We start from the raw sequence: 25193 nt of genomic DNA, 5'->3' as shown, positions 1-25193 counted from the left end.
TAAGTAACCGTCTCCCTCGCTTCCCTTAAAGCGCCCACCTCCCTATTAAGCCTCCCAGAGATAGGCTCGTATCTCCGTATTAGCCGCTATCAGTCGCCCGTCACGAGTGCGTGGCTCTCGCACGCGCCTCGGCAGCCTCTCTAAATAAAAACAAGGGAAGGGAAAAAAAGAAGTAGGAGGAGGAAGAAGGAAGGAGGATGATTTTAAAATTAGTCGTCCTCTCTGTACGCCTCTAAATACGGGGAAGGTTTTAGATGGTCGGGCATGTGCAGTCCAGCTGGGTGTCGTGGGCCCCGATGCCATGCATCAGGTCCGAACCAGTCGAGAAGCCACTTCCGGTCCCTGTGGCACGACACTCACCAGAAACGTAACCTCCTCTTGCCTCTTCCTGCGACCTCTACCTCTTTTCCTCCGGCTCTTCTTATGGTTTCGATAGTCTAAACCTCCGCGGGACAGAGATCGGTCCCCTTCCTCAGGGGCCTCTTCCTGTGCTGGCTTTTCTGCGGACAAATATTGTCTTTTTTTCTGCTCGCTGGAAGCTCTGGTTAACCTCTACCTTCTGTCGTCCCTGGGGGATCTCGTTTGTCTCTGGGGTTCATCGAGGATATTAAAGCCTGAGAGTCACGTGGAAGTAGGTATGGAGTGCATCGAAGTTTCTAGGGTTCTTGCGTGAGAAGGAAGACACTTCCGTTTTGCTACTAGGAGGCTATCGAAATATCCTCACTGTTTGTACTAAAATGTAGAAATACGACTGTGAATGGATTGAGCTTCAGCTTCATCCTCATCAACGTATGCGTATTCCAGAGTCAAACATAGTTTCACTGTAAGCTTCCCAAGTGGACCACTGACACAGTAGTCGAAGCTAGGTGTCCATCTTCCCATCGCGAATCGAGACGCCCGTTACCCGCATTCTATCGACAGTCCAGCTGCTCTTGCCTCAGTTCCCGACCCGTTTTCACCCTGTTCCTGCCTCGTTACCGCAACGTGTCCACGTGCAGGCCAGGAGACAAAGTGTGCGCGGCTCCGTTGTGTCATAGCGAGCGCGGCGGGAGGAGAGGAAAGAGAACCAGGCGGAGGCACTAGTGTTTCCTTCCTGTGTAACCGTAGCACCTAGCTTCCACCACTGTAACACGAAACCCTCTGTGGACGAGGATACGGACGCATCCTATGCATACACAGGCCTCGCTCGAGTCCTCTGCTCTATTCGATGCCACCTCGAGGAAGCTACGAGGACATCAGACTTTCTTGAGACCACTTGGGTCCTGTGTAGATTGTGGTATTCTAGTAGCAGAGGAAGTATCGGGTTTATTAGAAACGTACCTAATGGAGAATTATTGATGATAGGCTTCTGATAGGGTTTTAGTTCTCCTATGTGGAGATTTTCGAGTCCAGGTGTAAGCTTCAGATATAGGCGTTCTTAGAATACTCTGACTGATGTATGTATGTATGTATATAGCTCTGGAGTAGGTCCACCTGATGATACTTTATTGGGTCAGACAGGTGGGCCACGAGATGAGGCTAGAATATTGTAATCGGTTTTGGCGGAATAACACCTGTAGGATGCTCGATTTATTCAAATGGGGAGGTTGGATAGAGAGGTGCTTTGTTATAGACAGTTTTACTAGGTTTGGGTGTGGAAAGTCTGAATGTTAGAATAGCTGGAAATTTTTGAATTTGGGTTTTAGAAAATACTAATATTTGAAAATTTGAAAATTTGAATATTTGAAAATTTGAATATTTGAAAATTTGAAAATTTGAATATTTGAAAATTTGAATATTTAAAAATGCAAATATTTGAATATCTAATTAAAAATTAGTACCTAAAGTTCGAATACTCGAAAGCTTGAATCTTTAAAAACCTAAAAATCAGGAATCACCTTTTAAAACCTTCACAAAATTCCCAAAAAATCAGAATTCCTCGAGCACCAAAGTCCCCTTGTCAGAAGGGTCGTCTGCTCACTCATCGCCTCACGCGACACTCTCTCATTAACGCGGGACTCCAGTGAAATATCCATACAAACAACCTCTACGACGACGTTTATCGCTTCCGCATCCGGGGGAAAGCGTCTCAGCCGCGGCAGATCGTCGGATAAAGGCCTCAGAGCGGATCGGAGCAGCGCCGAAATAACGAAATTGAATTACATCGCATAGGTGAGGCGGACGATGATCGCTCGCGCGCCTACCAGCGACACGCATGAGAGCGTTGCACGGCCGCGTGTAGCTTCCGGTCTCCGGTTCATTCTAATTGCCAGGCAGACGCGGCGAGGACCTCGGGGGAAGAAATTAAACGGTTTCGCTCTTCTTACGACGCCCCGAGCCCCGGTCTCGAGAGTGAACCACGCGTGCATACACGTCAGGCTGATCGCCTGGGACGGATGTGCGCTACCTGCCCAACCGTACAGAAACAACCACCATAGTGGACGCTAGACTCTCGAACAATTAAGGGAAATTTCATACAACTTATTTTTGATGCTGTAGGAACCCTAACTTATCGATCCATTGGTTTCTCACTTAAAAATATTGTCTACTTATTGAGACATTTGATATCAAGCGTCCAAGTATTGAGACATTTACCTTACAGAGTTGTAGAGTGCATATTACAATTTGTAGGTTCTTCCTCCCCGCACGTGTAGGATTCCAAGTCCCTCGAGATCTAACTTTGAATCTAAGAGTTCAGTTCCCTTTACCATCCTCGCGCAGGTTGGTATCTTAATTAAATTCCCCGCTCGCGGAGTTCCCCATCCCCCCCCTGAAGTATGATAACGCCGAAGGTTCCAAGGCTCATCGATGCACCTAATTACGAGGGAATCGAGCTTCCTTTGTTCCAGGCTTGCCCGTGAACGGAATTCCTACCGTTATCCCACAGATCCCGTGCATCCACAGTGAAAAGAGCGCGTGTTCCCATTAATATCCACGCTGTTTGGACATATTCTTGCCCCTGGTACCGTTCACATTGTACGCCTCGGTTGGTCTATCGCCATTGGGCCACAATATAATGCCCCCGACACAGAGCGGCGCTGAAACGAGCCCTTTATTGCCGCTCACTGCTCGTGGATGCTGCCTCCTTTCTCAGGCCCACACCGTCCACCCCTCCCCCCTGCCCCCTACTCTCTCCCAGCCACGGCAACTCTTTTTCGCTCTTCCTGGCTCGGAACGCTCGACGCCCACCTTCTCGATGCTCGCCGCTCGAAAGTAATCGCTGCACCTGCTGCTGGGACGAATTCACCGCGATCTGGTGTTGATCTGTTTTTATTGATCGAATGAAAGTGATACTGTCGGCGGGTGAAGTCAGTCTGCGATTGATACTTGGGGGTTTGGAAATGGGTCAGTATTTACACAGGTTTTTAGAGGGTTTAGTGAGTATAGTTTCTTGGAGTACTGATTTTGGAGGTTGGAGTACTCATTTTAGGGCAGTTTGAGTGTTAGGATTTTTGGGTATTCAAGGTTCTTTGTACCTAGATATTCAAATTTTTGAATATGGGGAAAAAGTGGTTAAAAAAAAAAAGATGTTTGAATCCTAGTACATATCTGAAAGATTAAAAATGGTCTCAATCAAGTTTCTGAATCTTCAGATATTCCAAGTTCTCAAGTATGTATTTCAAATTCTCAAACCTTCAAGTATTCAAATATTCAAGCATGCAGATACACCGACACTTTAATTTTCAAATACTCATGACTCCCGCGATCCAAAAGAGTACTTCCAACTAAACACACCTGTATGCACCCGCGAAACCTGAATGAAGACAACACCACCCCCAGGGACACTCACCCTCTCAGTCTCCCAGTAACCGTGAAACCACCCCAGCGAGTACCAGCGACCCCAAAGGCCGCGGGATCGTGTTGCACCGTTTCCCTCGGTTTCGGTAACGCAACCGCGACCTCTGCCTCTCCCTCGCGCTTTCATTCACGTCTGTCGCGGCGCGAGGTTTGCGGTAACGCGGGCGGTTCGTTAAGCGAAACGCGCGCGTCCTCGGCGCGTAGGATTCACGGGCGGCGTGCGCGCGGGCGGGCAGCGGGCTCTTGCGGTGCGCTCTCGCGCGCACGCCAACGGGAATCCGGTCGAGCCGCGCCACTGACGAGGCTTACGTCATCGTCGATTGTCACACCGCTCGCGGTCGCTTTTCCCTTCGTCTCGGCCGACCCAGGGGGACACTCGTGCCGCTGCTCGAGCTCCACCGACCGCACCTGCTCGGCTGCAGCGATAATGACCGCGGCCAGCCACTGTCGCCGATAAGGCGCCTATCTCTGTTCTGAAGAACCGAGGTGGATGCACTAGAGCGAGTTGGGTTGCAGATATTACTGAATGCTGGGCTGGGAGGGAGGGACTGGGTCATGAATACAGTGGGACTGGATTTAAATGGGTTTTTAGTTGAGGAGATTTGGCTCAGTGATGTATCGGTTGGAGTTGGAATTAACCCTTTCCCTTACAATTTTCTTTTCTAATATTATCACCTTTGCTGCCGATCTGAAACGTGTAACTATCTTAAACTGCCAACAGTAAAGCTTCCATTGAGCGAACATAGACGTCTCACGCGATGGTGCGTGATCGGTTACTTGCGAAAAATTCCGTATCACGCATTACCGCGTAATCGGCAGCGAAGATATTGTAGAAAGTACACGAGCCAGACTGGTCAAAGTAAGGCAAGGGGTTAATGTGAAAGTTTGAGGTAGGCGGTGGTTAGTGGATGCGTGTTGTGAGATGATGTTTTGGGGAATATGTTCGAACTATTTATCGTACTAATATAGAAAGAATTATTTCCCTTAAAAATAAGGGATGAAGGGAACCCAAGTCCATAAGACAGGATTGAAGCTGAAAACTTATAAAAATATATATATATATGTGACCTAAGTCGTTTTGCCTTAAAACCATAGAAATATGCTACCAATAAAGAGTACTGTTTCTGAGCGCTACTGTGCTTAGAAAATATTTCTAATATTCAACGTGGCCTCAAGAAATAAGGTGACCAGTGACAGACTCGCATGAAGGAAATACTGAAGTCGATCGACGCGTTACGAGGTAATTTTTCAAGCAGGATAGAAGGGAACGCACGGGCAGTGCATCTGGCTAGCCGCCAGCTCGGGGCTATCCTTCGCAGGCCGCTCGTTTCTGAATGAACAATAGAAAATGTCTGGGCTACTCGCGGCGGCGCTGCGTCGTTAATGAATACCTTGAATCGGGGCCTGGCCTCGAGTTCACCAGGCGTTTACAGGTGCACTGCGTGTATACGCGTAGCCAGACGGAGAGCACCGGCCGAGAGAGCCGAGAGAAAACTTCCCTCGATGGGACGTGTTCGGGGCGAGGAAGGTTGCTACCGCTCACGGCAGAGAGGAAAAGGAAACGATAAATATTCGTCCTTCGACTACCGAAGGCTCTTGGGGAGATCCTGGGAACCTGGGGTCTTTTCCCAAATCTCTTCTCGTTTCTTGGATTGAAAGAAGAGAGTATTGAGAATTCGAAAGCTGTTGAATAGTGGAGCACATTTGTCGAGATTGAAAGGCAGAAATCAGTCGCTTAATTTTGGTCTTGAGTTGGTGGTGGTCATGAAGAGTTAGTGTTTGAGAGAAGAGGTGCTTTGATTCGATTTTCTTGTATTTAAGTAAGTCAAGTGATATTTGAATATTTGAAAAGTTGAAAATTTGGGTACTTAAATACTTGAGTTTTTTTTACAATTTTAATATTTGAGTCTTGACAAAATTTGAGAACTTGATAGTCTGGAGAATTGAGAAATTCGAGCATTCTTGGAGCGAAGTCCTAGAGAACCTGAAATCAATTTGAATCCTAAGTACATAGCGCGTGTCAGAGATCCGCAAACATTTTCAAACAGCTTCCTTTGGATAGGCCCGGAGGAGTGTTTCTGTCGAGTCAGAAGTATACAAGAGAGGAAGGAAGGATTTACTGTTGCGTGTTCCGACAGCCTCTGGCCAGGCCAAATGGGTCGAGGTGTATCGGTGGTGCTGTATGGTTATGGTGGTCGGTAGCGTAAGGAAGAGTTAAGTGGTCAGCCCCTTGTTCCCCTTTTTCGTTCATTTTTACCCCGCCGAGGAGGATGATGTGCTCGTAATAAACGGTTCACCATGGCCTACCATTGCTGCCAGTCTATTTTTAAGCGGCCGATTTCGAAGCTGCGCCCCGATTTTTTGCACTGCCCGACGAGCCAGGATACGACGATCATCTGGAGCTAGGTGTTGGGAGACTTGCAAACAAGTTCGAAACCGTTCCCCAATTCGATCTACTCCACTTTCAAATTAACTCTCACGGATTCCCAAATCAGAAATTTATTTTCTTCCAATTACATACTACTCAGCTCGAAATTATTACCTATAAAACTCAAGAGGGTCCAAACAAGAAAAACCACAGCTCAGTATACAGCCTCCACTCGCTATAGCGTAAGAAACACTTGAGGAATTTCTCAAAGAACTTCAGATTCATTCATCCGTCAACACCTTCTCTTCATTTCTCTCACAGTAAGAGACAACCTCTCAACAAAGAATTAATGGAAGCATTTGACGAGCCTGCAGCAAGCAGTCTCAATCGAATCTACATAATATCCTCCAATATCGTTCACCAAGGCAGCAAGTCTGGCCTTCCCTTACGCCACTGAGAATCGAAGGAAGGCAGAAGGTTGAGGATGAGGTCGAGGAAGAAGGGAGAAAAAAGAGAAGGCAACAGGACGAAGCACAGCCACGCAGGATTCGCCCGATGGCGTGCCCAGGGATACTTAAACAGGATACTCGGCCACTCCGTTCCCAGAAGGGAAGTAACGTTTCGCTGTCGGCGAAACGGGAGTCGAGGGAGCCCTATCTTCCCAGGTGATGCTGTTACGAGTTCTGAAAACGCCGATGTTCGCACGCCACTGCAGATGGATCGACTTCTCCGTTTATTTTCGTTTACCTTCAGCGCCAGTTGGCCACTCCTGCCCCATGAATTTCGGCCTGCAGGAGCAAAATATTGCGGAGCTAGCGTCCTTCTCAGGGATACACTCTCGACCCTCGTCATTTCAGGTTCACGAGCAATTAGACGAGGCGCAGATTAGCCAGGGGAAGGCGCATTAAGTAGAGCTCGAGTATAGAGCACGCTGGAGGCGAATTTTTCATATTACTCTGTGAATTCACGGTTGCCACCGACGATGTGGAACACTAAAGGATTAATTTATTGCACTGAGGGGATTTATGGATGAGTGAATCTGGGCTGAACACGCTTAGAGTAACACACAAATCTCCTGGTTATGTACTCTCTTTTATTTCCTCAATTTATCGTAATGTTCAGTATTAGTCATATTGTTAGAGCATATTCGCGACATCTATTGATCTCAATAAGCGTCATTATGCATACGTACGTATGTTTTTGGCTCTAGCTACTGCGTGTGACTCATTCTATGTAACCCAACTAATGAGTAAACCATCTGTCGTGATACGAACAGATTCTGTGTGACTATTATATCCCACCTCCACCTGTGTACTTCATCAAATATTCTAAATCTCTAAGCTTCCAAATTTTCAAACTTTCCAACATCTCTCAGATTCTCCTTCTCTAATTTCACTCACCACCTCTCGAGCTCATATCGAGAAGCCTCCAATCTCTAGCCCCTCACGAATGTCTACCAATAGCCTCCACATTGGGTTTACCGAAATGACCCAGTGAACAGGTGAACCCTGGTCCACGGAGAGCGAGGCCCCGCCTCGCGTCTCGTTGGGCCCGTGATGCCCAGGGCTTTGTGGGACGCGGGGCAGGTTTTCGGCAGGGCACCTGATCCGTGGCCCTCCTAATCTGCCGGGCCATTACGATAATACGTTTAGTAGGAAGCCTGCTCTTCTTCCTCCGCGAAAACACAGGTAGCAGGAAGGGGTGGCGGGAGAGGGTTGCGGCGGGGGGGGTCGACGGTGGAGGAAGAAAAGAAGAACGCCTCTTTCCCATAGAGGAGAGGCCAGCAATGCGCTCGATGTATACGCTTACACTCTTTGTGCCGGATGCGTGCCGCCGGCGGAGTAGCAATAGCGGACGAACGTCCGGTCTGCCCTCTCTCTTCCCCTCCTCCTCCTCCTCTCCTCACTCTCTCTCTCTCTCTCTTTCTCTCTCCGCGGAGGCCGATGCACTTCGATCGCATCATTGGGCGCAGCGGTGCACCGTCGCCGCTCCTCCGTTGCCCTACTGATGGACATGCTTAATTACTCGCGGCGCCGCGATACGGCCCCCTTTCCTGGGCCCAGGATCATCGGCTATCGAAATGGGCCCGATATCGATCGCTCAGCTGCCTGGGAACTGGATCCCGTCGTGCACGCTTCGCGACTTCGAGGCAGGGTAATTGGCTGCTCGTACCATCGACAGGGACACTGGGGCCTGATTATTGGGCAGTGGGGAGAGGATTGAGTGGAAGTATAATGATATAGGATTTTTTAGGGTTTCGGGTCTGGGGAGGGGGGAAGCTTCGTAGCGGTTTTCGAGTGCGATTATTTGAGGGGTGATTAGGGGGAACTAGGTCTGCTATGGAATTGAAGGGGTCTTAAGTTTCTTAATCGTTCCGTAGTAAGTGGTAAACTCCTCTACCCTCCATTCAGTTTCAGTTTCTCTATGAGTGACGCGTCTAATAACGTGAAATCGAATGTTCTTACAGAGAAGGTGCTGATAACGAGGCTGACCACGCAGAAGTGGCTGGACGTGGGTCCAAATTGGACCGAGGACGAGTACCGAAGCGCGCACTCGAAGATGGTGTACGAATATCGTGTGACTTGCATGGCCCACTATTATGGAAAGGGTTGCGAGAACCTGTGCAGGCCGAGGGACGACAATTTCGGCCATTACAGCTGCAGCCCGACAGGGGAGCGCGTCTGCCTCTCTGGCTGGGAGGACGACTACTGCAACACCCGTAAGTCTCTCCACCTCTCTATTATCATCGTGGTGCACGTAACGCGTGCACTCCCACGCTACCCATCGCGACTGCACACCGCGCGTGACATCCCTCCTTTTGTAGGAATTCCGTGTATGAAATTACAGAGACGATCTCTCTCTCTCTCTCTTTCTCCGTGTCTCTCCCTGGTTTTGCTCTCCCCCTCTTTTTTGCCTCGACGCTCGTCCAACTCTGTCGCACGTCCCGACCACCGTAATTCATACTCTGTTAGACCGCGTAACCGGAGAGGCTGTCGAATTTAGGATGTTTTTAGGCGGTGTCAATGTGACGGGGTGAACGAAGGCGAGATGGAACATGGGATAGAGGAAAATGCTAGCGAGGGTGGGAGTTAGACTATCTGTTGGTAGGGTCAGGAATCTAATTATGAAAGTGGATTAATTGCGAGTAGAAGCTTGAACTCATCACAATACGCATTCAGTAAGCAAAATGCATTACGAAAATACACTAATCGTTTTCAGATACTGTTCCAAAAGACATAGCTTAAATTCATACATCCTGTGTTCGGACAATTGGTCATTTGAATAATCAAAATTCCGATAATCCACGTTCTACTGTAATTCCTGATAACAGAAATACGTCTTGTCGGTGATGAAGTTTGGCCATCAGGGTTATATAACTGAAGCTGGAGGACGGCGGGCAGTGTTCTTGTTCGTGGCACGAAACTCGACAAACTCGCCGAGTCCACGAAGGAGAGGCCCGGTGCAGTGTCGGTGCAGCGGAGCCGGGTCCGAGCGTGCAGCAGCTTCCCACGCTTGGCTCTCGTGTGTGCGAGAGAGCCCCTCTCGCTTCTCTGTTCCTCGCAGGCTGGCTGGCCCCGTCTGCTGCACCTCCGTGTCGCCTCTCCTTGTCCCTCGCGCGCGTCTGCAGCCAGCATCCTCCTCGTCGATCGTTCGCGTACCTGAGCCGCGTTGGCCGAAGGATTAATCCGTGTGCACGCGCACACGGGGCCGACTCCGTGTCGTGGGCCCCGTCTGCCGCTTTCCGCGTGCACGTTCCGCCTCGGTTTTCTGCGGCCCGCGAGCTACGCTCGAGTCTCTTCGTGTGTGGCTCTTCCCTTCTCAGAGAGTTAAATGAGGACGAGCAGGCTCGCGAGCAGAACAGTCTTGGGCTCGTCACCTGGTGCACCCCTGCGAGCACAAAGACCCACTGGGCTCCCGCTGGACAGAGGAACTTGGAAGAGGGCCCTGGTTGAAGAAAGGACGAGGTTCGCCAAGGTGTTTTCTGGAATTCCTCGGGTCCCCTTTGTCACGCGTGATGTACGCCGCTTGGACTCGAATAGTTCCGTTTCGCAAGCTCCGCGATGGCATTCGGGGTCTCCTGAGTTTTCTTCTCTTTGCCAGAGTCGCGACGTACCGCTTTCGAGCTTCGATTTTCGGCGCTCGGAAAAAATCCGAGGAATCTTGGGTGCTGATACTATCGTGGGGGCTCAGAAGGGATGGAAATACTCTTTTAAGAGGAGCTCGGTTCTGGAGAATGGAAGTTTGAGAAGGTTGCTGGAATGTGTTTAATAAGGTCCCTGGAGAGTAACACTACTTGCTATACCTATTTAATATTAGTGTTAAAATTGGCGAGTTGAAATTTGTGTGAAGAACTCAAGTGAGTGTCTTCAGCTGTGCTTTGCCAAATTTGCTAACCCTCTCTTCTTGAAGACATTCATTGTCTCTTGAAATTTGGATTAAAGATTCCTTACTTAACCATTTCTGTAGAGAAATGAGGGACCTCAACTCCAACTAAGATTTCAACTCAAGTGGTTACTAATGTGTCATAATAATTCTTCTAAGCTTCCCTACATCCCTAGTGTAAGCTAATCGTTCTTCATAAAAACGAGTTTCTTTCTAGAAACAAGCTTACGTAGAAAAGAGTCTACCAGCCTCATATCCCAAAGAGCGCTGATCCAGTACCTCTTCGACCTCCCAGATTCCCGATCGCAAAGGTGACGACCTTCTGGGACGTCCTTCGAGACGGAGCCAGAGGCGCTCGTTCGCCAAGTTTCGTGTCACCGCGAGTCGATTCGCCAGCAACGAGCATCGGCCCTCTCTCTCCTCTCTCCTCGTGCCGAGTCGATCGGTCGTTGCACTCCGACTCCGGGCCGCCGCTCGACAAAGTTTCTCTCCGCGCATTGATTACTAATAGACTACTTACTCTTCATTTCGTGACATTCCCGGGCTTTCGTGGAATCGCGTTCGTGCGCTGTTTCGCGAACGCTCGGCCTGGAACCCGGCGTCCCCCGTCGTCAAAGGATCACGCCCGCCAGGGGCCCGCGATCGAGGCCTGATCTTTTCTCACGTGCAACGGCGAGCACGCCCACGCCACCGTTTCCAGGATTTTCGCCGCCTTCCTGTTCCTCCTCCACCGTCGACGCGATGAGAAAGGAGCATTGTTGCAATCTGACTTGGATCGTCTCGGCATCTTTTAAGGCTGGGTGGTCGGTTTTATTGAGACTTCGATGAGGCTTTGAATCGAAACGATCTATTTTTTGCGGGATGTGCAAACTTGGCTGAAAGGAGTAGTTTGTGTAGTTTAGGGTGGATTTGGAGAATTGATCAGTGTCTTGTAATTGGAAGTGTAATTAGAGGTTGACCTATCGATTTGAGTACGTATGTGGAGTTGTCCATGGTCCTCCCATGCATCGAAGTCTCTACAAGCTTTGCCATGTTTGCACGACCGCTCTATAGTCCTCTGTTTTCCCCTGTGTACTCAGAGACACGTTTGCTCAGCTGACAGCGAGCCCTTTTCTTCTAGAATCAGCATCCAGAGCCTAGATCATCTGAGAACGACCAAGTGTCCCCATTCTGGGCCCCACGACCAATTTCGCAGCACCCAAGGTTCCCAAGCAAAGTTCCTCCATCTCATCTACAAAATTTCTCTAGTACGACAACCCTTTAACATCCTCATTTCTCGTTTTTCCCTCAAAATCAGACACCGGGAATGGTTAATCATCCCATCGTTCCCTTTAGAGCAGGGTTCTGAAAACCAGTCCCATAGCACGACACTTAGAAACGCGGGTCGACGTTGGGAAAGGGGTTAACGAGGCCACGCGGCGCAGACAGGGTGGCTGGCATTTTCGGGGGTGCCGGGACGGCGTTAGAGGGGTTGCAGAGGCAGCTGCAACACGGCGAGGCGAGCCGAAAGAGGCCGAATGGGCCCGTGACAGCTGCGCCGAGAGGTCGGTGCTTTAACCAACAGCTGCACCGGACTCTGCGTTCACAGTCCACTTCCATTTCAACCCCCCCCCCCCCCCCCCCCCCCCCCCCCCCCGCCCCCTTCTGGCCCCGCCGCGGCCCTGCACGTTTTTCCACCTCCTCTTTGGTCTTTATTGCCACGGGTACCTGCCGAACTCTCTTTCTTCTGCCGAGCTTTCCTTCGATCCACCAGCCGCGACAATGCGCCTCTGCAGGTAGACAGAGGGCAGGTTGCGAGGCAGAGACGATTGTTGCCGTGTACCTAACCTCACCGCGGCTGAGCTGTCGCCCGATGACTCTTCTGGGTCTCATTGTCGCCCTTCCACGAAAGGTCAGGCTCGAACGCCGGTTACGCACAGGCGGGGAGGAAAAATCGATATGTACGTTGGCCACGAGCCGTGAAATTCATTGGGGGAACGGGGCAGAACGCCTGTGCCCTGATGGGCATTTAAAGGGAGTCTGAAGTAGACGCAACGGCGCGACGAATGGTCGTTGGAAATGTCGGGGACCCGGTCTTCGGTGCGTTACGTGCCTGCAGGTTGCGGTTTCCTCGAACCTACGACGCCCCTACGATCAGCTGGCGGAGGAAGTTGGAGACGAGGTCAACGGGCGAGGGGAGCACTAGTTGAGACGTTGGCCGTGTCTGCTGTGTTCTTTCGGTGTAAGCTCGGTGGTGTTCGTATTCTCTTGTGACTTCATTCTTCATTGGTTACCACTCGCGAGCTTGTTTCGGGAGAATAAGGTAGATTGAGAGAAGTGGAAGTGTCCTAGCGAGCTTTTATCGAGAGGGGTTTTTTTCTTGAATACGTATTGCTCTGTTACGAGTCCAGACGAGTTACGTAAAGTAACTATGAAAGGGCTCGATTCAAAGCTCCTTCCGTTGACCTTTGACTTTGCCTGGAAGTCACCATGTAAGGGCCGATAGGCATTTCCGTTGCACCCAATTAATAGATTTTCTTCGAAATTAATATCTCTCAATTTTCTTGGAAACTCTGCGATGCAACCGAGTCCCCACCATTTTCCCTATAGATTTTTGACTATAAAAAGGCTAAGAAACTCGGTCTAGGGGGCTCACTCGTAATCCAGTTTTGAAGTTAGTACGTGGCTTAGACCGGAAAGCAAGATCGAGCATTAGTTCTCCTTCAAGCAAAAATCTTTGAGTACAGTACGTAAAAACTCACTGTAACGTAGTCTTAACGACGCGTCCCCCGCATACCTCTGTGCGTAATCGAGAGAGAGAGGACTTAGTTCCGCGACACGTAAAATCATAAACACTTGTATTCCTTCGAGTCAACTCAAACGTGTAATTATATACAGTTTTATAAGGTTTGTTAAATTGGATTTAGTTCAATCAAAACCTTTCCTAAATCCAATAAGAAGCGAACGCGTAAACGATCCCACAAATAATATATCTTTACCGCTCGAGATATATATATTGTAAATTTAAAAGTTACGAGGCTATATTAACATCTTCGCAATCCTTGCGAAGGTCCTTTTCCTAACCTACAAGTGGCTCCCGGTGTTGGCAGTTGCGCACTGGTTCGTCCACGTCCCGGTGGCTCCTGGCGAGTGCAAAGTTACTCGCTGGTTCGTCCACAGTCTTTATTCCATCCTAGTGGCTCCCGATACTCGCCAAGTTGAGTGTCGGTTCGTCCACGAAAACCTACCCAAATCCTAACGTGGCTCCCGGTGTTGGCAGTTGCGCACTGGTTCGTCCACATCCGTGAGGTGGCTCCCAACGAGTGCAAAGTTACCCGTTGGTTCGTCCACGAAAAAATAACAATATTCCAAAACCCTGACCCTCGGTCAGACCATCTAGCCCTCGGCTCGTAACAGCTCTATGCTGGTATAGTTGACTCTGATATAGTTTAAATATCATCTGATCACGGTGTAGTCTTGTAGTTTTGATATAGGAGGAAACAGTGTCCAGTAATGAAAATTCTAATTTCTATTATATTTATGCTGTCCTCCTCAAAATAGGACCAATGGGTAGGTGAAGATTTTCCAAAGAAAATGAGTCCAAACACGACATAAATCGAATTAATATCAACTCTAACCAATCTTCATTTATTTCCCCGGATTAGTGACCAGTTGGAGTACTATCCTCAAAACACTCCGATTTATACCGTGTTTGGGCTCATTTTCATCAGAAAAACTTTACCATTTCAATCACACCATTCTTTTAAAGATCCTATACAAAACTGCTAAAAAGTACACACGCAATATAGATATATTTATATTCATTTAATTTTCTTCGTAAGTATACCCAGCACGTTAAAGTCGCCACCTTAAGCAAGCTAACTTCTCTCGTAATCCCAGTTTAATTCAGGCTCTCTGCCCATCCTCCCCACCTTTTTCTCTTTTTCGGGGCCCCAAGAATCCCTGCGATTCCGTCGTCCCGCGAGATCAACGCCGCTGGACCAGCCCAAGGAGGATCGTTCCTTCGCTCTATAAATACCCGTGGCTCCTTGGCGCTTCTCGCGAGTTCCATCGAGGAGAGCCGCCGTGTCGTGGGCCGTTGCGCTCGGTGCCAAGGTCACGCCGGCCCTCCAGCCCTCTCCTGTCCCCCGGGCCCCCGCGGAGGGTTCACCTCGCATAGCAGAGCCACCTTCAACCCCTTCATTCAGGAAGAGACAGGTCGAGCCGCGTTCCTCGCCGCGCTGCTTTTGTTGCCTCCCTCTCGTTCGCCTTGGGATCGGGCCCTAGGTCCCCGATCGGGGGCCTAGAAACACTTCGCCGCGATTTCTCAGCCGAGAGGAACAGAAACGAGCGTCGACCTCGAAACTCGTTTCCCAAATTCCCGTGTACGTAATGCACGAGAGAGCAGAGCGATTAAACATTCCAGGGGACAGTCGGGGACCGTAGGGCCCCTCGCATTCGAAAATACCTCGACCTCGCCGCGTTCACGCGGTTCACGAAATTTCTCTCGGCTCTGTCGATTGCGAAACGAACCCATCGCGGGTTCGAAGCTTAGAGGCTTAACCTCAGAGGCACGTGTGCGCCGTGGAGGAAAAGCTGACGAGAGAGACACATGGTAACGCAGACGTAACTGAACCGATGGCTGCCAGCCAAGCTGAGAGAGACTTCGGGTATTTGCGGGCTGGACGTGTTTATTCGACACGCGACACAGTTTCGCTACCCTCGGACATTATCTTATGCTCCACCTCCCCTGCGAGCATTCCAGCGGAAGTGGGAAGGGTTGTCCGATTTCGGGGACAAGTTCTCGCCTCTGATGGCTTCGCTTGTCCTCCACCGTGTACAGATTAAGGTAGCCAGTGTTCAGCACTGTGTACAGAGCGGAATTGGCCAATTAGTGGGGTGTTAGGGCCCCGTTCGAAGATAAGATAAGGATCTTCACACGTGACACAATTTTATCATCCTTTACGGGACGCGCGCGCGCCACCGACCGACAACGACCTATCGTCGAATACGTGCAGCTATGCGAGCCACCGTGCGGTCAGACTCTGTTCCCATCCAGGATTCCCGGAAAACGGGAACGATGTTCGTGGTACATATGACAGAAATTTTAATTAGGTGGGCACCCATTGGGAATTCGTGCCTTGGACGATTCTGGCTGAGGCTGTACAAATTGGCCATTTTTTATTGATCAGGAATATTATATTTAGCCACTTCTGGTTGAAAAAAGTATCTTAATACTTAGGTATTACCAAATCGTAGATAATAATAGTAACATCTTTATTATATTTAGAATTTAGACCAGGTGAAATAGAATAGTAGAGTTAGAAAAAAAGAGGAGAATCAATTTTCTTCACTTCTGAAGCAAGTGTGTGATATGTACAGGGTGTCCAATTATATTAGATTGTTGCATATGAAACGTTCGAACTTAAAATGAAACTAAAAGCATTAAATCATACATTTGATATGCAACAATCTACTATTATGTGGCCCACAATTAAAATCACAGAAAAATCAAAACTAACAAAATCCCATTCGAGTCCTGTGCTCACCTGTAGTTGAACACCCTGTATATACGTACATTGTAGCTGACCATTCAGCTACTATACAGTGGGTCATCGATGCATGGTACCTAGCTGATTTTCCATCGAGTTGCAATTAATTTTCTGGCTGGACTAAGAATGACGACCCTTTGAACAGAGAGAGTGGGGGATCGTCTATAGCCAGGTGAATTATCGGAGTTCCAGTACCCCGACTACCTACCTCGACGGGAGGAATGCATCTCGGGATGCATCTCGTATGGTGTTGTAGTGTAACCGCTCGTGCAGTCGTGAGGGACGCGATCGACCTCTTGCGGAGAGTTGCCTTAACCTTTTCGATTTTTTCTTACTCGTTTCAGCCCGCTGCCTGCCCGGATGCGAGCACGGAAACTGCAATCGACCCGACGAATGCATGTGAGTATACGCATACACGTACACACATATACACCCACCGTGCAACTTTTCTCTTTCTCTGTCCATCCCCGCCGCGTCTCGCCTCTCTACGAGCCGCAACTACTCCTCTTCGCTGATATTACATTCCTGCCTTCGATACATCCTCCGAGGTGTATCGCGCTCGCGTTAATAACGCCTCGGTACACGGATTTTTTTGACGAAAGACGAGCGTTTCGGCCGATGTTCCAGAGTCATCTGTTCCCCATGAGAAAATTTCCTATTAAGACACACTGTCGTACCGTGGTGAATTGCTCTCGAAGCATTGAGTTTCGTGGGAGGTTTCACGAGAGTGGAAGTTTCACCAGCAGTAAAAAACCGCGAGAATTCTATCGATTTTTAAACACTCAGATTCTCAAATTTTTGAATTTTCATATGTTTCAATTGTCGGGCTTTTAAATATTTAAAATATTCAACTTTAAGCGTTTATATATTCTACTATTCAGGAATTGTAGAAATTTGAGTAATTTTAAGAGATCCTAGTATCCAAATATCTAAATCAGAAAGTGATTCAAAGAGGTATGAGAAACGCTGGCCATAATCTTTAAAAAAAAATCTGAATATGGAGCCCATCTAATCGCATAAAACGATCTTTATTCGAGGTCAAGCGCAGCCGAGCAGGGTCAGACAATGAAAACGCGTTTCCCATAAAAGCTTATCAAACCGAGTATACTTCCAATTAGCAAAACGATCCCCCTCTTCTCTCGCCAACGCAGAAACTTCGATCCGAGCATACTCGGAAGTCATCAAGCTCCCCTCGAGTCTCTCAACGACCCTCGGCTATCAATTAGCGAGGCATAAAAGCCTACTAGAATAATCGCCACCGGATTCCAATGAACGTTTCGAATTTTCCGGTCAGCGTAATCAAAGTTACCATTTCCGGCAGAATTCGCGATTACGAGCGATCGAAAATATCGTTGCCCGAGGGCTCCACGGTTTTCCTGTTCCATGGCCCATAGCGAACGCGTCGAGGAAAAGGATAGAGAGGAATTCGAGGCGTTCGGCTACTTTCCGTCGTAACGAGGCGCTCGGAGGTGCCAATCGTTCTTGCCCCTTGTGCTTCCAGCTTGTGCCTTCTTGCGCACCTCCTTGTACACCTTTTTCTGCCTCTGTCTCCCCACGGCGAGCCTCTGACTATTCTCCCTGATCGTGTGTCGTTGAACCTTCTAATTCGAAGGCGAAGGAAAAAGAGGAAGAAAGCTCGCTAGCTCTTTTAAGTGCCAAAGTTCGATTCGGGAATTTCTGTATTTGCCGAGAATCCTGCGTGGCTATAAATACGAGGATTCTATTCTCTCCCCCCTCTTGTGCTCCCCTGGCGCGGATTTTTTCACGGCGCGAGGCGTTCTTTCTTTGGACAGTTACCGAGGTACTTCTAAGTGGGAGTAGAAATACAAATTTGGGGATCTAGAAATTCTGGAATAGTATACCTTCACAAATATTCAGAAGCTTCAATTTCTTTTTTAAATATTCAAATTAATTTACTCTACCTAACAGAAGGCTTCCACGTGTTAAAGAAAATTGAAGTTTAATATTAACAATGATTCACGACCTCACATTGAATATTCGTCTCATAATCCCGCATCGATTATTCATCTCTGATCACTGTCATCTCCCAGAGCATCCATCTCCCACAAAAGAAGCACACATTGTTTACGAAGCATCCTATAACCACAGTGCAGCCGATAGAAGTCGAGACGCTCGGATTCCACAGTAATTATTTCGAGACCAGGGTGATTCGTCTTCATGGGACTCGAATCTCGGCCCGACTTTAACCCGAGGTTTAGAGTTAACTCGATCATCTAATTACTCTACGACCGGGGTTAATTGTCCCGTTAGCCGGCGGCAGCCGTCACTCCAACAGTTTCCCCTTTTCCCCCTCTCCGTCTCGTTCTGGAGCGAGCGCGCGAGTCGTCCGCGAGTTCGAACCGCGCCACCCCCGCGGGAAAAATAATATTTTCGAAAATAGACGGGCACCGATCCAGACTCTGTCGCGTCGCAGATGTCCCAGACGACCTGGAATTTATGCGCGCAAAACAAAACCGCCAGATAAATTATCCCCCGTGCAGAATCTCCCTTGGAACGAGAGACTGACTCTGGAGGAGCTGTTGCGTGGTGGCAATTCACGATGCTCGTGACGGTGGGTTCTCGGGGGCTTGGGGAGAGAGACGATTTTCCTATGAGCACGCACGCGGCTAGTAATTCGCGGTTCTCGAGAAGAAGAATAGGTCGCGGTGAACACGCGCGTTCGCGACGCCACAGATGGTGCAACGAGATGCTGCGGAGGTTGAGGCTTCTTAAACGTGGTTTTGAGAAATGTTGGTAGGTTGCTGGAGACTACCTAGTTGCTGGGGTAATTGTAATTGAGTGATATTGATTGTATATTTGAATAGTGTTTCTTAAGTTTACTGTGATTTAGAGAAAGTATTTGAGTTACTAGGGTGCTGTGTTTAAGCAGCTTGTTAACTATGATTTTAAGATATGTTATTGGAATACTAGGTTCCAGTTACTACTTGTTTCATGAGTTATTAGTATCTAATTGGTGGCTACTTTGTGGCTAAGTTACACCCATTCAGTTCTATTGCAAAAATAAGTTATTTATGTAATTAGTTACTGTCTATCCCTTAACCAAAGTCCACAAGACAGAATTCCCATTCCCAACGAAAATGAACTACGACTACATAACCTAAAATCGAGGTTCAAAACTCCGGAACATAACACCTCGAAGAACCATGACTCACGCCGTTTGCCTCGCGAGCATCTAAGCACAGTCACATAGTCCTGACCCTTGGGACGTCGTCCCCATTCGCGGTACGTGAAAGAATCGCTGCACGAGTGTCCCATTGAAATTTCGTAGTCCTCACAAGGCTCATCTAAATTCCGCTGAAGATGCACACCGTGCATCATTTTACGATCATTTCACCTCCCCACCTCCCCGCCTCGTAACTGGGTCTGCGCTTTCGCCATATTCGCACGAGGTTATTTCGAATACTTAACCGGTGTCTCCCAGTAACCAGTACTCTTGTTTCACTTATGCCACCCGTACCAGCAATACCCGAAGCGATCTTCGTGGGGCGACTGGGTGCCCCGTTTCCGTGTTTCCCTGTACCGTGCGCGGTCCCCCGTTCTAATTACAAATACATCACGATCTAAATACATCATCCCCTTCTCTATCCCGCGTGCAGCATCGTTCCGCTGAAAGCGGTCTCTCCCGCGGCCATCAGAAATCCGTTTCGCGTCCTAGGAAGAAGGCAGGCTAGAGAGAAGACAGCTCGAAGAATCACACGGATGCCTCGGCCATCTCATTGGCTAGGCGCGCGTATACAAACGACTACGAATATCCGCGCGGCGCGCGGCACAGTTCGGCTCCGTCTCGCTCCGTCTTCCTCGGCTGTACGCGCCGCTGCTCTCTGTCCTCTCTGTCCCGACCGCTCGCGAGACGGGCTCTCTCGATTACGCTTCTCCTCGGTGTGTACACGGGGATTTAATGGTATAGTCATGCGACGTCGACAGGCTCGCCTCTCTCACTCTCTCTTTCTCTCTCTCTCTCCCTCTCGCAGAGTTATACAGACGATACGTGTGTGCAGAGAGCGAGAGAGAGGCAGATGGGTATTAGTGGGCAGAGCGAGGCGCGCGCGCACACAGAGAAGCGTAACCTTTCCTTGACCCGCATACTGAACGGCTGTGCCGAGGCTCGAACCGTGGGAACACTACTCGGCGACTCGTCTCCCCACTCTCCATCGAATACTCTACCTCCTCTCCTGTCTCTCTTGGCTAAGGCTCTTCCTCCCTTCTCTTTGCTGTTCTCTCCCGTTTCTCCTTCTCCTTCCTCCCCCTCCTTTCTCTCTCTCTCACTTCTCGTTCTCTCCCCCTGGACTCCGTCGACTGGTCTCACTGCCTCTCGCTCATTCTATTTCTGCCTCCCCTCGATCTGTCTCTCTCCCCACGATCGCTGGCACGAGTGTGGGTGAGCGCGCGAGCGCGCCCACCGTAACCGTACATATGTACATACACACCTCTTTCCTCGATTCGCTCTATCCCCCGCTCCCGTTCCACCTTTTCTTCGGCCCTCTTTGTCCTCCCCGCGCGCACGGTGTAACCCCCTCGGACGTAATGGCCGACCACCATATCCTCCTCGTTTCCCTCCCCCCGTCCTTTGGATCCAGCTCCTTTCTACCTTCTTCATCTCCACGCGGCCTTTATCCACCTTTGCGTATCCTCTGTCGCGGTGAGCCTTTCTTTTTCTCTGCCCCCCCTCTGCCCCCCTGTCCTCGTGCTTCTTTTCCTCCCTTTGCGCGCTTTCGTCCCTTCCTCGTTCTCCCTTTCCTCTCCTGCACCCAACCTCGGCTCAACAGGCTTCTCGGAAATTCTTTTTCGGGGAGAGGCTGTACAGCTACGGATTTTCGGCGGGCCCCGTGAGTTTCCTTCGGTCTTGCCAATCCCGTCGCGAGATTAATCACGCGCGTCTATCTGGTAGAGTCTGAGGGGCACCGTGTGCCTGACTAGATTGCCTTCGCGAGGATCGATTAGCGTTTAATGACCAAAGCAATTAGGATCCACGGGTGTTGAGCTTCGGGAGCGTTCGCGTGGTGAAAAAGTCTCACCCGGTATAGGAGGCTCGATTACCTGGAAAACGGGCATTCCTCTTTTATTGCGCGCCCTCTATCGCGGCCCGTCATTTTTCATGCGCGTTTAACGAGGTCCTTGACATTGGTCGTCGATGCCCGCGGGGGATTCTAATCGCCGGGGGAATCGCAGGAACGAGAGGAATCCGATGGGAGAGGAGTCCTACGTCAACCCCTCCGTTCAGCGGTCACTCTACTCGCTTTCGACATTAGAATGTAAATTCGCTCGTCTAGCGTACGAGGGCTTAGGTCATCTACTGTATCCCAAGTTCCTCTGTTCAGAAGCTCGTCTATCGTAACACATCGCAGATCCTCTTTAGGCATACGGGGTGTTAGGATACAGGTGGGTTAAAGGAAAATTAGGAAATTTTGGAGAATATTGAAGATGTCTTCCAAGAGGACATAGTTTGTAATAGAAATCCTCAAGTTACAGAGATAGGATTACACAATTCGTTTGTGGTACCCTTAGACTCTGACTTAAGAAGGCACTTGTCTCATGTACCTGGGATATGGGATTCTGCTTCCACAGAAATGAAATCTCGGTCACAGAAGTGTATTTCTCAATTTTTAACAATCTTACTATGCTTATACCCCTCTCTGTATAAACTGACCCATCAGCATGTCCCTGCTCTCAAACTCCTCAGTGATATCCGAACCTCTGACCCTCTTCTAGACCTCTGAACCCCTAAGCAAGATACATCAAAATCGCTTCTTCTGTCTTCCCTCCTACTCATAGTCGATCAACCACGTATCGTTCACCCGTCGTCTTCCACATCCCAGTCCTCGTCCACTTTCTCCAAAAGTCTCGAAGGCAATCGCTAATGAGCAACATCCTCTTCGTTTGCTCCAGATGCCACCGCGGCTGGAAGGGTGCGTACTGCGACGAGTGCGTGAGATACCCCGGCTGCCTTCACGGTAGCTGCCAAAAGCCCTGGGAGTGCCTGTGCGACGAGGGCTGGGGCGGTCTGTTCTGCAACCAGGACCTGAACTACTGCACGAATCACAAGCCGTGCATGAACGGCGGCACCTGCTTCAACACCGGCCAGGGCTCGTACACCTGCTCGTGCGCGCCAGGCTTCACGGGCACTGACTGCGAGACGCCGCTTTTGGACTGTCACTCGAAGCCCTGCCTGAACGGTGGCTCCTGCAGCATGGAGCCATCCTACGGCAATTCTAGCCTGGCCGCGGCGGTCGGCGTCCCGAAAGCATCCTCGGACACCGGCTCCTCCGCCTCGAAGCAGCTCCAGCGCGCCGCGTATCGGTGCACCTGTCCACCTGGTTGGCGGGGTCGTCACTGCGAGATCAGCACCAGATCCTGTCGAGATTCACCTTGCCATCACGGAGCCACCTGCGAGGACGACTCTCTGCGCGGCTACGTGTGCCACTGTCCGCCAGGCTACACCGGCGCAGACTGCGAGTCCCAGCTCGACGAGTGCTCGCCGAACCCGTGCGTGAACGGAGCCACCTGCACGGACATCGTCAACGGCTTCCGGTGCTCCTGCCCAGCAGGATTCACCGGCGAGCGCTGCGAGGTTAACATCGACGACTGCCAGGGCGATCCTTGCCTGAACGGCGGGACCTGCGTGGATCTAGTCAATCAGTTCCGCTGCCAGTGCGTGCCAGGATTCGTCGGCAGGCTCTGCCAAGACAAGGTCGATTACTGCTTAGCTAAACCCTGCGCCAATGGCGGACGGTGTATCTCTGGGACCAATGACTACCGCTGCGCCTGCAAGCCTGGCTTCACTGGGAAGGACTGCAGCGTGGATGTAGACGAATGTCGTAGTGCTCCTTGTAAACACGGAGGCTCTTGCCTGAACCGAGTGAACGGGTTCCTCTGCGAGTGTCCCGAGGGCTGGCACGGGGACACCTGCTCTGAAGAAGCTGGCAGCGGCACCGCCATCCTACCAGCCGCCGCTGCTGCAGCTAGTTCTCCATCCAACACTGCTGTCCCAGCGGTTCCTCCGTCCGGCGCGAGTTACTGGTCAGGGAATCTGTCGAGGCATGTGGCTTCGGCGGAGCCGAGGGACGCTGGGCTGACCACCGAGCACGTGGTCGTGATCGCGACTCTGTCTACAGCTGTGCCAGCGTTCGTTCTAGTAGCAGCGGTTGCAGTGATGTGCATGAAGAGGAGGCAGAAGCGGGAGCAAGCGAAGGCTGACGAAGAGGCTAGGCTTCAGAACGAGAGGAACGCTGTGCACAGTAGCATGAGCAAGAGGAGCGGCGGTGTGATGGGTGGCGTCGGCGGAGGCGCTGGTGTTGGGTCTGCTGGGAGCACTGGCATCGGTATCGGGAACGTTGGTCTCCTCGGTGGCGGAGGTAGCGGCATGATCAGCGGCAGCGGCGGAGGCAGTGTCTGCACCCTGGGCACAGGGGACGCGCACATGATCAAGAACACTTGGACAGCGAACAAGAGCGTGAACAACGCCGCGTCTGCCAGACAGGACGACCTCGACTCGTCGTTTCAGACGGACGTCACGCTGGACAGCTCGTGCTCGGGTTACAAGCCGGAACCAGTGCTGCAGGACGGACGAACGCGGACGACGAAGCAGCTGAATACAGAGGCTGCTGCGCACAGGGCGTCCCACCTCTTCCAGAAGGAGAAGGACTGTCTTGGCCTGGGCCTGGGCCTTGGCGTCGGAGTTCTAGAGACGGCGAAGAGGTCGTCGGTGTTCGCGGGGAACGCCGCGACGGACAGCTGCTGCGCGGCGGAGGCTGCGTTGCTGAAGAGGCCGCCACAGACGATCACGGAGGGCGGAAGTGGTCCACCAGGAAGCGGCGGGGGCGCAGGGGACACTGGATGCGGGGTGTACGTGATAGACGATCATTATAGGCACGACTCGTCGCTGGCGGCGACGCTGGCGACGGAGGTGTAGCTCTCCTTAAGTCCCCTAGGGGAATCCCCCTAGACAGAGCCAGTCGATCAATGGACTCTTGAATCGGCTCCCTCGGCGACTCGCGCGCCGATACGTTGACCCCCTTTCAGTGTGTCTTTTTGGCCCGTCGAATGGCACCCCTCGTGCTTCGTGAGTCGCGTCAGAGGACGCTACCCTCCCTCCTGTTGCTGGCGGGACGCGTCCGCGCGTCAGAACGTGTGCTGTTCGATTCTGGGGACTCTGCTAGAAACCGTGTAGAGGAGATGTGACACGCGCGCGGGCGATCTTAAAGGATATGGGATATCGGGGGAGGGAGCTCTCCGCGTGTTCCAAGGACGAAGAGACCTTTGGGAGCTCGATGAAAGGACCAAGGGATATGTTATATATACACGCGAGATGCTGTGGTGGCGGGCGACTGGGAACCTCGTCGTCCGACACATTCTTAGGTATTAATATTATATATAAATATATAAATATATATATTATCATGCTCGGAAGCGAAACTTTGTACAGAACTAATTTATTATTATTGTTATTTACTATTATCACTATTCGCTATTATTATTATAATTATTATTAATATTATTCTATCGTATCTCATTATCATTGTTCCGATAGTTCTTCTTCGTATCTTCTTTTTTTTTCTACTTTTTTTTTTCGAACTGCGTGACTGAACTTCTCCCTCTCTCGCTCGCCGTGGACACGAGAGACGCCCGTGTTACTTACTTGCGCGTACGTGTGTGTCTGTGTCTCTCCGTGGCTGCGCGCGTTACGTGTGTGTGTGTGTGTGTGAACGTGGTTCGCGAACGATAGGATAACGCGTATGCATGCGTCGAGTGTAGGTGTACCGCGAGCGTTTGTCTACGTTTCCCTCATGTGTATATATATAAATATATAATGTAAAATGTACATGTATTATGTGCGCCCGTCTCTCTTCACGCGGGCAAGTCCGAGAGAGGGCTACGAGTAACGACCAGGAGAGCGTTTGTATGTACCGTGCGTATATAGTTACGAGCGAGAAAGTTTACGGACGAATTAGGATTCAAACGATGTCGCCCCTTCGTGAGATTTTTTTCCTTTTCTTTTCGCTTTTTCGAGTAACGCTGTTTTTTCCTTTTGTCGCGCGAGACACATCGGTCTTCTTGCTCTTTTATACTAGTTCCTTCGTCTGGTGGAGCTAGTCGAGTATCCCTTGGGGAGAAAA

The 25193-nt window shown here is 50.3% G+C and overlaps 1 protein-coding gene across 2 annotated transcripts in view; it reads left to right on the top strand.

The window, feature by feature from the left end:
- Positions 1-24014, top strand: part of Delta (neurogenic locus protein delta) — a 42815-nt gene extending 18801 nt beyond the window's left edge. The window contains exons 1-4 of one of the 2 annotated variants that reach the window (XM_076387091.1): positions 8475-8524; positions 8613-8864; positions 16404-16458; positions 21967-24014. In XM_076387091.1, coding sequence (XP_076243206.1) covers positions 8705-8864; positions 16404-16458; positions 21967-23989 — 2238 coding nt within the window. In that variant the 5' untranslated portion in view covers positions 8475-8524; positions 8613-8704 and the 3' untranslated portion in view covers positions 23990-24014. Of the gene's footprint in view, positions 1-8474; positions 8525-8612; positions 8865-16403; positions 16459-21966 lie in introns of those variants that run through there. The other variant, XM_076387090.1, reaches the window with a different exon arrangement.
- The last annotated feature ends 1179 nt before the right edge of the window (positions 24015-25193 follow it).

This window comes from Calliopsis andreniformis, chromosome 10, assembly GCF_051401765.1.
Source record: "Calliopsis andreniformis isolate RMS-2024a chromosome 10, iyCalAndr_principal, whole genome shotgun sequence".
In the NCBI taxonomy this organism is placed as follows: domain Eukaryota; kingdom Metazoa; phylum Arthropoda; class Insecta; order Hymenoptera; family Andrenidae; genus Calliopsis; species Calliopsis andreniformis.
The sequence above is the reverse complement of the archived record's forward strand: the minus strand, read 5'-3'. Positions and strand labels throughout refer to the sequence as shown.